The sequence below is a fragment of the Diadema antillarum genome, unplaced genomic scaffold, assembly GCF_040938485.1.
Source record: "Diadema antillarum isolate AM-2024a unplaced genomic scaffold, OU_Dant_1.0 scf00000150, whole genome shotgun sequence".
Classification (NCBI taxonomy): domain Eukaryota; kingdom Metazoa; phylum Echinodermata; class Echinoidea; order Diadematoida; family Diadematidae; genus Diadema; species Diadema antillarum.
In genome coordinates, this window is record NW_027271039.1 from 497,892 (window position 1) to 514,618 (window position 16,727).

General features: G+C 38.1%; 1 protein-coding gene across 1 annotated transcript in view; it reads left to right on the forward strand.

Moving 5' to 3' along the window:
* LOC139721787 (DNA-directed RNA polymerase III subunit RPC2-like) overlaps positions 1 to 10,102 on the forward strand; it is a 64,314-nt gene extending 54,212 nt beyond the window's left edge. The window contains exons 25-27 of the mRNA XM_071633111.1: positions 3,673 to 3,810; positions 5,019 to 5,168; positions 8,529 to 10,102. Of these exons, the coding sequence (XP_071489212.1) occupies positions 3,673 to 3,810; positions 5,019 to 5,168; positions 8,529 to 8,658 (418 nt within the window). The 3' untranslated portion in view covers positions 8,659 to 10,102. The remainder of the gene's footprint in view (positions 1 to 3,672; positions 3,811 to 5,018; positions 5,169 to 8,528) is intronic.
* Positions 10,103 to 16,727: the final 6,625 nt, after the last annotated feature.

Consider the following 16,727-nt stretch of genomic DNA (forward strand, 5'->3'; position numbering starts at 1 on the left):
CCTCAATGGGTTAAAATGCAGATACAATGACGATGATGAAATGAAATTAGATGTCAACCTGTCTGTAACAGTCACCTGTGTATAAAGACTATCATATTATTTTCTCCTTGAGTGGCCATTATATGCAGGTTTGTGCATGTACTCTCTTTTTGGTGTTATTTTTTTTTCTTGTTTTCCCCACATTTCCTTATGTCAGTAGACACTCTATTTGTCTTTTATATGTAATTATATGACCATGCATTAAAAAAAAAACACGCATGACTCCATGTAAGGAGTGATACAGAGAGGCAAAATTCATCAACCTTGTCAATTTGTAGTTATTTTCTGAAAGAGCAATATATACTTTAATTGTTTAAATTCAAAGTGTGGGATCATAAAAACGAAGGAGAAATTATCTTTTTCACATTTTTTTCTTGAACACCTTTTTGTCTTTGATCTGGGGGGCGTTTCATCAACGAGTTCGTCGGAGTTTTCACCTACAAATTTGCTATCAGCCAATCAGACCAAGGATTTCATTAGCTTTTAACAGTTGTCAGTGTAAATCCTTGCGCCTGATTGGCTGATAGCAAATTTGTCGGTGAAAACCTCCGACGAACTCGTTGATGAAATGCCCCACTGAAGTAGACTTGGATGGATTTGTACAGACTCTGTTGTATTTAGCAAGAGAAACACTCCACAGCTCTTTCACTTTCAGTTTCTAGAGTACACTGTACCCCTTGAAAGAATTGATTCTGATGCATCGAGGGTTGGTGTTAAGCATGCATGAAATGTATTCAGAGTGCAAGATTTCAGTCTAATCTAATAATCCCTTCGTAGTTGTTGCTGTAAATCCCTTTTACATCCCGCTTTTTGGTCTTATTCATTGGACAGGCCACTACTGGGTAAAACTGAGCACCTGAATAGACCCTGATTCCAAAGCCTCAGATGAGGTACATGTACTTTCCTTTTATAGATGGATGAATAGAAACGGTCCATTTGTATTGAATTTGTGTGTCATTTTAATACAGCTTAGAGCCTGCTCTTTCAGAATCTGCCCTACAGTTAAATCCTTGCCAAGCATCTTTTTGGTGATTTTGTCATTCAAGTCCTGTAAATATGTCCTGTACATGTCCTGTATAAACTACCCCTACACTTGTAACTCTTACTGTTACTACCAACTGTACATGTACAATGTACCAGCATTGCCACTTTGGATAGTTTTGACGATAATTCATGTACAAAGGAATATGAGTTTTGTGTCTTCTGCCCCATTCACTCTTCTGGCTACATCTTTATTTTACTATTATGATATCATTCTTTCTATCTGTCTGTCTGTCCATCTGTCTGTCTGTCTGTCTGTCTGTCTGTCTGTCTCTCTCTCTCTCTCTCACTCTCTCTCTCTCTCTCTCACTCTCTCTCTCTCCTTGTCTCTCCTCATTCCTGTCTGCATACATGTTTCTCAATTGCGTCCATTGCTTAAACATTCCAGTTAACTTAATATACAAATTGAAATTCGATTGATTTTATTTTCTATCTCTATATCTTTCTCTCTCATGCTCTCCATTTACACTTCCCACTATCTACATTGTATCACTGTATCTATCAATTCTTATCATCTACCCATCCATCAATCTTTCTTTCAATCTGTTTGAGATTATTTCATTATCTTTTCATGTGTTTAAAGGCATAATTTACCATTTGCAGATGAAACAAAAACCAAACATTAGTGCTTTAAAATGTGAGTTAGGGATAGAAACAACCATTGTAAAAATTTGAATCCGTATAATCGATGTTAAGTATTGTTAAGTATGCAAAATGTGAACAATAGTTATAATAAGAATGCTTCCAGACTAAACCGTATACAGTTATGGTTTATTGAGAAAAATCCTGATATCTCCTCATATTTTAGTCTTTATTGCAAAAATTTTATATGGTAGGATGTTTTGTGATACAACAGACCTACAAATATGCATCAAATGTGATATCTTGAATATTTTTGAAATCACTGCTCCCAAAGGTAAACTGGACCTTTAAATAGTCTAGTAAATATATTCTACAGTGTATGTCCATCCATCTATCCATATATTAATCATCTATCATTCTATGTAATCCTATCTTTCTAGCCTTATCTACTTTTGTATCTATCTATCTATCTATCTATCTATCTATATATCCATCTATCCATCCATCTATCTATCTATCCATCAATCTATCTATCAATCAATCTATCTATTAATCTATCTATCTATCTATCTAGAGATCAATCTATCTATCTCTCTGTCTATCCATCTATCCATTTCTTTGAATCTCTCCCATTGTGAATACGTAAGACTACTGATTCCCAATCCAGTCCAGTCCCCATGTCTCGGGACAAGATGTTTTTACCCAGCATATTCTTCTTGTCCAAGGTTAACCCGTTCCTTAATACGGGAACCTGGTTTACCAGGTTCCTGTGGGAGCAACTGATATACGGGAACCTGGTTTACCAGGTTCCCAAAATGAAGACAAGGGTGCCTGCTTCAGTGGCCTAAATTCATGTTTCTTTGTGTTAAAATGCTCAGAAAAGTGGGTTTGATAAAAAGATGAGAGTTTATTCTATTAGGATTTGTTCTCCTGCTGTTTAGAATAAAGGGGTTTTACAGTATTATATACCTTTTCCTGATTTAGTTTTTTGCTTGTTCTGCTGTAAACTTGTACGAACATGTACATAATGATCAAGGCTGAGATCAGTTTGAAATGCGGGTTCGCTGACCCCAGTCACCTCGTTCAGGTACACTTGTACCTGGCTTTGTGTAGAACAAAAGATTCTGAGAGCTCATCAGCGCACGCTCTATTCATACCTCGCACACGATCGATATTTCCATTGTTCACGGGCACATGTAGTTGACCGTAGGAAGGGGGACACAATGAACCGCTTGCCTGCCTTCACACAGCTGGATTACCAACCTGTGTGCCTCTCTGTCGACAGGCGAAAAGAATCTCGTTTGGGGGCATTAAAGGCACTCAGAGAATTGCGGAAGGAACGGGTTAATTAATGGGTATCCAGCGATGCTAGGGTAGTATAATGGCAGGGCTCTCAGCTGGAGCAGTATCCACACTGAAGAGGCTACCCTGAATAAAGGAGACTAGATTCACTATTATTATTATGATGATGATGAAGATAGTGACGATGATGATCATCATTATTACCTCCGCCAAGGAAGGAGGAGTTTATTACAAGTGATCATCGATGTTGGTTTGTCTGTTTGCAGTATAATTCAAAAAGATGTGTACGGATTAAGATGAAACTTACATAAAAGGTAGATATTAGCATAAGGAACACTATATTCAAGTTTGGTAGTGATTCGGGAATTTTTATGGATTTTTATAAGGATTAAAAAAAAATCTTTTGGCATACTTATTATAACATCAAGGAACTTGAGGTTCAAGCTGCATGTACTGGAGGGTTTACATACGCGAGCTAAAGCGCGTGCTCTGCTCGGATAATTGTAAGGCGCCGTGTAATGACGCAAAAAAAAAGCTTCTATTTTGGGAAGTTGCATGCCTGTCAGGGTGGACATGAGTTGCTGGCCTGGTGGATGTCTGTGCTTTCTGAGTGTTTTTCTAGTTATCATTATAATTTTCACTTATTTTAATATTATAGTTGATTGGTTATTTTTTCCACCACATTCCTTGCTGTGTTCAAACTTGCAGAGAGCCACTTACAGCCTACATCTACTTTGGACCGGTGTACTACCAGAAGCTGAAGCACATGGTACTGGACAAGATGCATGCCAGGGCCAAGGGACCACGGGCTGTGTTGACACGGCAGCCCACTGAGGGTCGGTCCAGGTTAGTACAGTAGTCCTCGAGTAATCGGTTATTGGTTTAATAAACGGGTACTCCATTTAAATGGGTAGCAATGTCAAAATCAGTTCCAATGCACATTAAAATTACCTAATAATTGGGTTGCCTCTCCGCATAAATGGGTAAATAATTTTCTCTTTATATAACTTCTACCCACATTTTATCGCAGATGTTAAGAAATTATTAATGTCAAATTTCTGCGGCTAATCACGCTCTGCTTAATTTGCAAAGAAGACCAATCATTTGGGGAGTGATTAAACAAGAAATCACATGTAGGCCTACCAATACCCGATTATGCGGAGAGTACTGTTGTTCATGTTTCCCCTTTCCTCCCAAAACTCTCTTTTCCCTTGCATATGTGTGTATGTTTGTCTGTGTGTTTGTCTGTGTTTGAATAAATCTTTGTGGTTGATGTAGTGTAATGATAAAAACCAAGAGGTTGGACTTGCCCAAACTCCCTGCCACTTGGAAAAAGCAATATTAGTAGCGATAATAAAGCATCCTGACATAGACCAAACAGAGGGGTAAAGGGAATGCTGAAAAAAAAAAAGCCTTTGCTTTGTCTGAAGACTCTAATTGTTCAACTCCAGTTGGAATGACTCAAGTGATACCTGTAATCATAATAGTATCTGCTCCTTCATTATTCCAGACCATTCTAAGAACTTTGAAATGAAGATGAGACCTGCCAAGGTTTACGATGATGACAGGTGTCATAAGTATGTTCTGAAAATCTTGGCAAAGGGCTGGAGCTACAAATGAAATTGTTCAACTCTAGTTGGAATGACTCAAGGGATACCTGTAATCATACTAGTATCTGCTCCTACATTATTCTAGACCATTCTGAGAAGTAAATGAAGATGAGACTCGCGTAAGTTTGGCATGGTGAAAGGCCTCACATAAACATGATATATTTGTGGCACAAAATTGCCGGGTATTGGACCTGACGGCTTTTTTCATGGCTTGAAATTTTTGGGGATTGCCACTTGCGTTCAATGCATATAGTGTAGATAAGAAATTTCGCATGCATTATAATTTCGCAAATCGTGGCGCTCGTGAAATTCGCAAAATTAAAATGCATGCGAACATTCCTCATTTTACAGTATACGTGTATGTTTTTAAAATCTTGCGTGTAGCTGTTAATCTGTACCTACCATGTCACTGTTAATTTGTCTGTTTGTCTTCTCCGTGGACAGGGACGGAGGCCTGCGTCTTGGAGAGATGGAGAGAGATTGTCTAATTGGCTACGGAGCCAGCATGCTGCTCCTTGAGCGCCTCATGATATCCAGCGACCAGTTCCAGGTGGACGTCTGCGGGGACTGCGGTCTGATTGGCCACTCCGGATGGTGAGTGCAATCATGGGCAAGAGTGGGCTAAGTTTTGAGGAGCCCCTCCCTCCATAAAACAAATAGATAAGCAAACAAGACCAGACCAAAAAACAACATTTCATGATTTCTACGATATGTTGGCAAGAGGTTTTAAAAGCCTTGTTGGTTCGGGAATAATTATCACATTTGGAAAAAAAAAAAAATGCAGGGACTGTGGTCTAATTTGTCCCTCCAGATGTTGTGCGTTATCAGGCAAGAGTTGCGGTGAGACAGCAGGAGCCCCCTCCCTGGAACAACTGAATAAGCAAACAACAAAATGAAACAAAAACAAACAAAATGTATTAATTTCTACATACCCTGGCAAAAGGTTTTATAAGCCTTGTTGATTTTGCAATAGTCATCACATTCTGAAAACGTGTCTGGACTATGGTCTGATTAGGCCCTCCGGTTGGTAGGTGTAATCACTAGGCAGGAGGGGGCTGAGTCTGCATGAGATGACCTCTCCCCCCATGAAATAAACTAGTAAACAAACAAAACCAAACAACAACAACAACAACAACAACAACAACAACAACAACAACAACAACAACAACAACAACAACAACAACAAAGACAATTCATGATTTCTACATACCCTGGCAAAAGATTTTAGAAGCCTTGTTGGTTCCGGAATAATTATCCAATTTTGAAAAACAAAATGAGGGGACTGCAATGTGATTTGTCACTCTGAATGGTAGGTTCAATCATGAGACAGAAGGGGGCTGAGTCTGCATGAGACTGCCCCACCCCCATAAAACAAACAACCAGATAAACAAATAAACAGACTATCAAACAAAACAAAAATCAATCATGTTTACATACCTGTATCCTGGCAAGAGGTTTTAATAGGTTCATTGATTTGGGTACGATTATCACATGTTTACCTGGTAGAAACCTGTAACACCAAGATTAGGATGTTACATGTACATCTAGAGTCGTGGCTAATAGGTCTTTAATACAGCTTTGCTGGTACCCAGTCTATGTATCTTTAGCCTCTTTCACATACAGTACTGCATGATGATGGCTGTGGAAACATTAGAGCCAGAAGGCTACATATCATAGAAAATACCATTCTTATAGCAGGTCCAGATATACTTGAAATTCTATGTGCTTCTACATTAGAGTTACCTACTCGTGTTTACATGGTATTTAGCATGTCGCTTTCTTGCTTGAGTGCACATCATAGCTTCCTTGGTAGTATACGAACTGAATTCATTTATTTAAAAGTCAACTCAACTCAGTCTCTCTCTCTCTCTCTCTCTGTGTCCATATATATACCATTATATATATATATATATATATATATATGCAACAAATCTTGCACCAGAGTCATATGTGTAACCCCATTATTAACAGCTTTTATCAAAAGCTATTATCAGCTTTCGGGCTGATTGCTTGTCGTCAGAAATCTATAATGACAATATACAACAACAATATTTAGCCCAAATCAAACTTACTCAACTAACTGTAATTATATAAATTCTGTAGGCCTAAATTCCACAATGTGCTTAACCATAACGATATGTTTAAAAACCTGTCTATATACAATAATACAAAATATTTTGACAAATATCAGATAACATAGTTTAACCAAATTCAATTAAAAGTGGAACTTACTCTGTTGCAGCTGAGTGTGACTGTATATGTTGTCTGTGTGAGGATTATGACCGGGTGTATGTGTGTGGGGGATGGGGGATTGTTCTGTGGTTGGACTCGTTCCCATTACTGTATATGCCGAATATATGGCGACGTTTTTAATTTCGTGAATTTCGGGTGTCGGGTGCTATTCGCGAAATTAAAGACACGCGAAAATATTGACTGTTATCCCGATGTGAATGTGATGTATGTGTGTACACTTCTACCTTCAGTACAGGACTCCACAATTGCGAATTTACCCACTCGTGAAATCATCGGGAATTCCCAATTCGCGAAAATTTAGACTCGCAAAATATATGGCGTATACAGTAGTATATTATAACTACAAATATTCAACCTTTTAAACATCCAATAATATTAAAGAAAAAACAAACAAACAAAGAAAGCTAAACAAAACATGACAAAACTTCAATATTTTGATATTTAACATTTTTTATTTTTTTTTTATTTTTTACAATTTCTACAAATTAAACTCATTTCCTGTTCTACGTATACCTGGTATACATACACATGCTTATATTTACATACATGCCTACATTATGTAGACCAGCACTTACTGTTCCGAATAACACAGATATATATTCACATTTGTACATTACATATGTATCTGCATACATCTACTTCAACAAAGACTCAGAGATCTCAATTATCGTACCAAAATATATGCACTGCATTTATTAATTGTTTAAAGTAATGAAATAAGAATGAAAATTAAATACAAAATACAAAAATAGCTTGCATGTATGATGTATAAAGATATATTATAATTCTATATTCATTCCATACAAACCTTTAATTCACCTAATACCATATTCATATTCTGTATACACATACATACAACAACATCTTCTTCAACATATATATCAAACAATCCCAACCATTTAACCCGTTCCTTACGGGAACCTGGTTTACCAGGTTCCCGTGGGAGCAACTGATATACGGGAACCTGGTTTACCAGGTTCCCAAAGTGAAGACAAGGGTGCCTGCTTTAGTGGCCTAAATTCATGTTTCTTTTTGTTAAAATGCTCACAAAAGTGGGTTTGATAAAAAGATCAGAGTTTATTCTATCAGGATTTGTTCTCCTGCTGTTTAAAAAAAGTGGGTTTTACAGTATTATGTACCTTTTCCTGATTTAGTTTTTTTGCTTGTTCTGCTGTAAACTCGTACGAACATGTACATAATGATCAAGGCTGAGATCAGTTAGAAATGCGGGTTCGCTGACCCCAGTCACCTCATTCAGGTACCTGGTTTTGTGTAGAACAAAAGATTCTGAGAGCTCATCAGCGCACGCTCTATTCATACCTCGCACCCGATCGATATTTCCATTGTTCACGGGCACATGTAGTTGACCTTGGAAAGGGGGACACAATGAACCGCTTGACTGACTTCACACAGCTGGATTACCAACCTGTGTGCCTCTCTGTCGACGGGCGAAATGAATCTCGTTTGGGGGCATTAAAGGCACTCAGAGAATCGCGGAAGGAACAGGTTTATATACAATGAATGTACATGTACTTTAACAATTGTTCAAATTTCTAAATACCGCACATAATGTATTTTCTTTGCCTACTCTTTCAATCTCTTCTGTGTCATAAACACTCTTTCTCTATCTCCCTATATATCTCTCTTCCTCTGGCTTGTCTATATAACTGTCTTTCTCTCTCTTTCTGTTGAATGTTTCAGGTGCCACTTCTGCCGGTCCTCTCAGAACATCTCCTCACTCCGCATCCCGTACGCCTGCAAGCTTCTCTTCCAAGAGCTGCAGTCGATGAACATTGTGCCAAGACTGCGGCTGAAGAAGTACACGGAGTGAGTGAGCGAGAGAGCGACCCCAGAGCTGGGGATGGGATGGAGGGAGCGAGAGTGGAAGAGAATGGAAAGGATCAGAAAAGAAAGCTGCAATGTGCCAAAGGAGATGATGATATATTGGAGATGTTACCACCTGATAGTTATCGTAAACCAGAGCAAGAAGGAAGTATGTGTCCTAAAATCGGAGCAAGAGGGAAGTCCCTGTCAGCAAGAACTTAGCGCAAGAAGGAAGGAAATGCCAGAAGGGAAATGTGTGGGAAAATGCAGACGCAGGGAAGACACCTGCTTGTGTTGATCAACATAAGTATGACCACCTGTGAGTTATCATGGAGCTGGTTGTTAAAACGAAAGGGACCAGTGTAAGAAAGTAGCAAGTGCCATTTTAAAAATGAATGGGAAATGTACTTGTAGGCAATGTCGGGGACTTGGTAAACTGTGTGTGTCAGTAGCATGATACATTACCATCATGGATGGGGCAAGTTAAAAGGATGCTGGGTGCATAACAGTATGTGAATCCAAGAAAAGCTTATGAGGTACCATAAATCCACAGAGAGCTTTAACGCTCCGAACCTGGCATAATGATATGCTTTGGCATAATTTGCTTCGGTTCTGTTCTGTTTGTAGTGCTCCTACGTGGCCCAAGTCCATTTGAACAATTTGGTGCACTAGTTATCGTTGCAATAGTTCAACAACTATAAGAAGAGCAGCCGAGTGGCTTTTACGCTTGTTTCACAACTTAGTGAGTGCATTGAATGCCACCAATGTATGAAATATCCTTGAGCATCATGTGTTTTATACAAACCCTCCCATCAAGTCTCTGGAAGCACTGAATTGTGGATCCAGTGGGTGAAAGAAAAAAATGCTGGAAAAAATTGTGACAACTTCGCAATGCATGGATCCACACACAAATAGGGATACAGTGATGCATGGATATGCCGATGCATGGCTCAAATATTTCATACACATGATGTACATACAGGACAACGGTGGGAAAGTTAATGAATGCAGACCCCAAATCGGTCAAATACTTTTATTTGGCAATTGGCCCATTAAATTTCAGATAAAGAACCTTAAACCCAGTTAATAATATTCCGTATACTTTTGACATGCCTCAATAACTTTCATTAAATATCACTTCATACTAATTCAACAAAGCTACGCTTTAGCCTTACATTCTTTTACATTTATAAAAGTGTATATCAAATAGATCATGCACCTTTTAAATAATGGAACTTGGGTATAAAACTCATCACTCTGTTGCAAAGTATGCAATATATTTTGATTGGTCTAAAACAATCTTGGGCGCAATATGATGAAGTATGCCATGAAAAACCTCTGATTGAAATGGAATAGTCTTGAATGATTTGAATATGACAGTATTCTAGTAGAATCATTTTCATGTTAGTTCTGTTGCCTCTGATGGTCCTCCAGTTCTTGCCATTGGTATAATGTGGACAAATCAACAACTTGGTGGATCAATCAGAAACCAATAAATACTACCACTCTGAGTTGGTCAGGATGAGGCTGTCTTATTGCTTGCTTGTTTGTGAAGGTGCTCATTCAGGAGTACCAATGCAGAGATTAACCCATTCCATACAGGAATCTGGTGGCCTGTGTATTAACCCTAACCAGGCCAGGCTTTTTGGCCTGTTCTGTGACCTGGGGAGGGTTGATTCAACCCCACCCCACCCCAAGATCCCGGCCGTTGATCGTGCAATCGCCCAGAAAATTGGCACAATTGTTGCGTAATCTACCAAACTATAAAAGAAAAAAATTGTTATGCCGAAATTAATTGATTTTAGCCATTGAAAGTGAAAATAATCATATCTTTTTGAATAAGAGAAAACTCTTTATGCATAGACTTTGTGCACAAAATCACGTTCTTGAGCCATTTTTCGTCTGACAAGCATGTATAAAAGATTGTGCAGTGCGTAATGGTATGTCCGATTTTTGCGAAAAATGGTGTCATAAGATGTATGGGACTTGAAAGTAAAAAGTCAGTGAGCGGGGCGGTAAAAAAAAGTTCCCGTGGCAGAATGGTCACAGAAAATGTCGAGGGGGTTGATTCACCCCCCCCCCCCCCTGCCCTTTTAGGGTAAAGCTATGGGGAATCCGGAATTCAGTATGGAACGGGTTAATACTCGACCTTGCAGTGCATGTGTGTCTGTATATGTGCAAAATAGAGGGAGAGAGAAAGAGGAAGAAATGGCAAGAGAGAGAGAGAGAGAGAGGGGGGGGGGAATAAAGTTTGTACATGTACAAGATGTGCATATATGTATATGTGTGTAGGAAATGCCTGAATTCATGGGGGTGGTAAAATTGAAACTGTGGTTTTAACTATGGACAATTTGTAAGGAGCGCCAAGTGTCGCATGGCCTAAGTATTTCGTTACGAAATCAGTCAACAAACTGATCATTTCATAAATGAAATAAACATTTGGCTAATGAAATTGTCATTTCAGTCATTTCGTCAACAAAATGACTGATTTTGTAACGAAATAGGGCATGCGACACTGGCACTCCATACAAATTGTCCATGGTTTAAACGATGGTTTCAATTGTACCACCTTCGTGAATTCAGGCCAAAGTGTGATAGACATAGAGAACAGTTAAAACATGCCTATGTGTGTTTCTGTGTGTGACATTATAGAGAGTGGGAGGGAGCAAGGGTTGGAGGGAGGGTGTGTGCGTGCCTCTGGCTGTTACGTATCCCGTCCGTGTGAATTTGTTTCATGTCCAGCAGGTTTTTATAGAGACGTGTGTAAGACGTGATCATCCAAAAGTCTTATGCTTACCTTTAAAATAGATGCTGAATCATACATTCACAAAGGAATTTCCTACAGTTGTTAAGATATACAATATATCTTGACACAATGGCTTCTAATAATCCTATCTCTCCATCTTTCTTATACCCCTCAAAACCAATTTACCTAACTTGAATAACTAATCATTAAGTATCTATTATTGATGATGTATTTTGTGATATCAAACTCGTACCTCTTTCTGGAATGATTGTCTTAACCCTGATTAGGCCGGGCTTTTTTGGCTATGCTAAAACTGGAGGGGGCAGTTTACTCCCCCACCCCCGTCCCGAGATCTCGGCCATCAGTTGTGTTATCACGACGAAATTTGGCAAGGTTGACACCCTCATCGTAATCTACACGATTCGCTATAACCGTGTTCTTTAAAAACGAATTTGGTACCATCGATTTAATGATATATATTTTTTTTTACGTGAAGTTTTACTTCTTGAAAGCTGTGTTTGTTCGTTGCATTACGAATGTGCATTGCATAAACAAGAACTCAGCGTATTTTATGTGACGAATCATGGAGATGCCATACATTTAATTTGTACTTTTACTCATGTTCTATTTTGTGAATCTTACTTTCTTCATTTCGATTGTTTTTGTTTCGTTTTGATTTGTTTTGCTTTGTTTCTACACAAACTTGTTTATTCATTTCCTACCCAGCAATCCTGTGAAATCAACTTGCCATTATGATAATTACTATAATATCCTTTTTAGTATCTTCAGAACATTGTTTTAGAGGCTTTTTGTTTCATTACTTCTCTTATCTTTTTTTTTCGATTCTCTTATAGAAGAAGCAATATATTATCTTGCGCCCTCACTTCAATTCCTCGTTTTTCTCATTAAAATCTCCTCTCAAAGCCTCGGTTTTTGATTGTTAGCTCATGAAACCCGGAAGTGGGCCCCACTTTCGGAAAACGCTCCGCCGACCCTGTGTAGGGCACCTACCTACTTGCAGTGACTATGTAGGGAATTTTGGGGCCATAGGGTCAAGGTTAATGCTCACAATTTCACTTTTCCCTCATATTTATGCAATGCCTGCAGGATTCTGCTTGAAAATTAATGTTTACAAGTATCACACAATAGAGATTCTCTGGGAATTATTTGTTTTGTTTTGTCTGGTTTTTGTTTTTGCCTTAAAGGTCAAAGGTAAAGTGCAAGTGCTAAATTTCAATTTCTTCCAAATCTAGAAAGTGGCTCAAGGTATCGCCATGAAACTAACTAGTATTTATGCATGTTCTTTTTGATAGCGATTCTCTTGAGAATTGGAGGGTCATTGGGTCAAAGTTCAAGGTTAAGGGCCATGTTAAAATGCTAACAATTTAGGCCCTACTATATTTAGCTCTTTATGTAGGCCTACCATGGTTGAAACCCCTGTGCCTCTGCCACATTATTCTGAGACACCAATGTAGTCGTGCTTTATAAGAAAACGTTCTGTTTTTCTAATCTATGTAGCACCTATATACACGTATTTGTGTTAAGCTGGACATATAGTCAGCAAAATCGTAGAGAAAATGGCAAGCTTTGCTTTGATGTAAATTGTATGACAAATCTTTGACTGTTTTTCTTTCAAATGACCAGTAGCTACATTACCGTAAAGGCATGAATTTACACGCAACTCCAGACGGGAAAGCCGCTTGATAGTCAATCGCCACATAATATGCAAGCTATTAATATGCGAGAGGAACGAAGACGCGAGAATTGATTTCATTGTTCCGCGGCATTTGGCGATTTATCGATCGGTTTGGGCGGGTTTGTCCGTTTTCTTTACGGAATTCCTAGGTCCACACTCCTGCCAGTCGTGTATTATTTGCTGTATCATGTTAATTGTAAGATGTAAGAGGACTTCAGATTGAACGCTCGAAATGTGATAACACATACGAAAGGCCTCGAAATACAGTTTATTTTCTTCACCAGAATATTACATGGCTGTATCTTACAGCTATATACTAGGTGTTTCAAAAAACATTTCCCACTTTTGATCATAAATATTTCGAAAACTATTCATTTGATAAAACTGTCATTGATATGAATAATAGCTGGATAGTGTACAATTTGGTTGAAGGTGATTTGCATGTGAAAGCATAAATCAGTTTCATTAAATCTAAGATTGATTTTGAGGCAAGGTTTCAGATTTTGGTCAAATTTTAACCCTCTGTACAAAAATTGAACTTGGCACAGGAACCAATGATGTGTATGTGAGTGTGTGCTGACAATGGCCCTGAACAATGGACATGCCTGAACCACCTGTTGACTAGGCTTCAGTCTGGCGCTCCCTGGCACATGAATGCTTAATCAATAATTCATGTGGCTTGCCCATGGCACTGCTAGTCTGAATTCATGCACGATAAAGTGCTTGCAAACACCACATTTCATTCCAGCTGGCATTCTGGCATTTTCAAATTTTGCCTGACATATCACTAAATTTGGGATATAAATAAGCATAAATGATCTGCAGTTCCTCATTTTAATACAACTGTCTACAAATTAAATAGTCTGACAAATTTTTCGCTTTTTCAATAAAAGGAGATCATTTTTGGTAAAGAGTTCAGTAGCATTTATCATTGGGGCGATTTGTTTCAGAGTGGATTTATTTGAGGCTCCATATACACAAGTGTATGTATACTCTAATTAGTTTTCTTTACTTCCTGTCACCACGTTTACTATAGAACAGAAGGTATTCATTGTAATTTTGTTTTTCAGAAGTAGGGAGAGCACTGACACGACTGAACGACAGTATCGACAGGCGTTTGACTTTACACAGATACTGCCAGAGGCTGAATAAAGACTAGCTGTGATAGTGGAATTTCTCATGAATGAATACTGAAGCATTCAAACCCTGGTCATTGTTCAGGACCATTGTTAGAGTGTTAACCACACACTCCCATACACACCCATTGCCCCCTGTGCAAAGTGAAATTTTGTACAGAGGGTTGAAAATAGAGCAAAGTCTGGAACCTAACTGTGAAATTAATCATGGATTTCATGAAACTTATTTATGCTTTCATATTTAAACTACCTTCAACCAAATTGTACACTATTCAGCTATCACTCATATCAATGACAGTGTTATCTGATATATAGTTTTTGAATTATTAAGAATCAAAAGTGGGAAATGTTTTTTGAAACACCTAGTACTTGTCTGAAGAAATAGTAATCTACAGAGGTCTCTAAAAATTCTGTCAGCCACAATAATATTGTAGACTCATTCACCCATAACCAAAATTCTGGCCAAGAAAAAAAAAAAAATCCTCAACATATTAATGATACCAGTTTTCAACTACCATTTTTACAAGGAATAGGTGATACTGAGTAATTATTCAAATAAAATTGCATTTCATTATTAAAAGTGGCGCCGAATCGTAGAATTTATCATTCCAATATAAAAATTTGCCTGTTGAAAAGCTTGGCATCTCTCAAGGTTCCTGCCTTGGTGAAATATATAGTAGGCAAACACCTTATCCAAGAGATTAAGCACTGGGAAAGAGTTAAACTTCTGACTTATACAAATTGGGAGCTTTAGATTTGTGACGCGGACGTTTAGACGACGATTGCGTTGGCTGTACAGTTCTATCTTCATGTCTCGTGTTGCAAATTAGCTTTAAGTGCCGCCAAGACGCAACCCACAAAAAGTGAAAATGGCGCCCCCATTTGATCAGTGTATCAAGTTAAATCTCTGCGTGGTGAATTGAGCGCACGTAAATATGGCCCAGAACGCGCAGTGAAAAATCTTTGACGACGCAAGATCGATTTTGATAAGCGATTTTGCGCATGCGCAGAACAGGCTTTTACTTCTTCCTTTTTTTTTACTCTGAACGTTTGAGTCGTAGAGATCTAAAGTTCCCTAGTAATGTCTCAAGGGAGAAAGGTGTATCTATTGTCTACGTCACTCCAACAGAAACACGTTACGAACGATGAATGAGGTTTCCTGCCTAATAAAAAGACCTACTTTGAAAGGTAGTCTTGGATCTTTATCAGTGGTGTTTAGTAAGTGGATTATTTGAATAAGTTCACATACTACTAGGTGTTTCAAAACACATTTCCCACTTCTGATCATTAATAATTCTGAAACTGTTCATCCGATAAAACTATCATTGATATGAGTAATAGTTGAATAGTGTACAATTTTGTTGCAGGTAAATCAAATGTGAAAGCATAAATCAGTTTCATTAAATCTAAGATTGATTTTGAAGTAAGGTTTCAGATTTTGGTCAAATTTTAACCCTCTGTACAAAAATGAACTTTACACAGAAACCAATGATGTGTATGTGAGTGTGTGCTGACAATGGCCCTGAACAATGGACATGCCTGAACCACCTGTTGACTAGGCGTCAGTCTGGCGCTCCCTGGCACATGAATGCTTAATCAATAATTCATGTTGATTGCCCTGGGCACTGCTAGTCTGAATTCATGCACGGTAAAGGGTAAAATGCATGCACATGTAAAAAGTAAGCATAATGTTTCCATGTGCTTGCAAACACCACATTTCATTCCAGCTGGCAATCATTTTCAAATTTTGCTTCACATATCACTAAATGTGGGATGTAATTAAGCATAAATGATTTAAAGTTCCTCATTTTTATACAACTGTCTACTAATTAAATAGTCTGACAAATTTTCGCTTTTTCGATAAAAAGATATCATTTTTGGTAAAGAGTTCAGCAGCATTTATCATTTAGGCGATTTGTTTCACAGTAGATTTGCTTAAGGCTCCATATACACAAGTGTATACTCCAATTGATTTTCTTTGCTTCCTGTCACCATGTTTACGATAGAACAGAAGGTATTCATTGTAATTTCGTTTTTCAGAAGTAGGGGGAGCACTGTCGCGACTCAAAGACAGTATCGGCAGGTGTTTGACTTTACGAAGATACTGCCAGAGCTGAATAAAGACTAGCTGTGACAGTGGAATTTCTCACGAATAAATAATGAAGCATTCAAACCCTGGCCATTGTTCAGGACTATTGTCAGGGTGTAAGCACACACTCCCATACACACCCATTGACCCCTGTGCAAAGTGAAATTTTGTACAGAGGGTTGAAAATAGAGCAAAATCTGGAACCTAACTGTGAAATTAATCATGGATTTCATGAAACTGATTTATGCTTTCATATTTAAACCACCTTCAACAAAATTGTACAGTATTCAGCTATCACTCATATCAATGACAGTGTTATCTGATATATAGTTTATGAATTATTAAGAATCAAAAGTGGGAAATGTTTTTTGAAACACCTAGTACCAGACATGTTGATAATTATCACTAG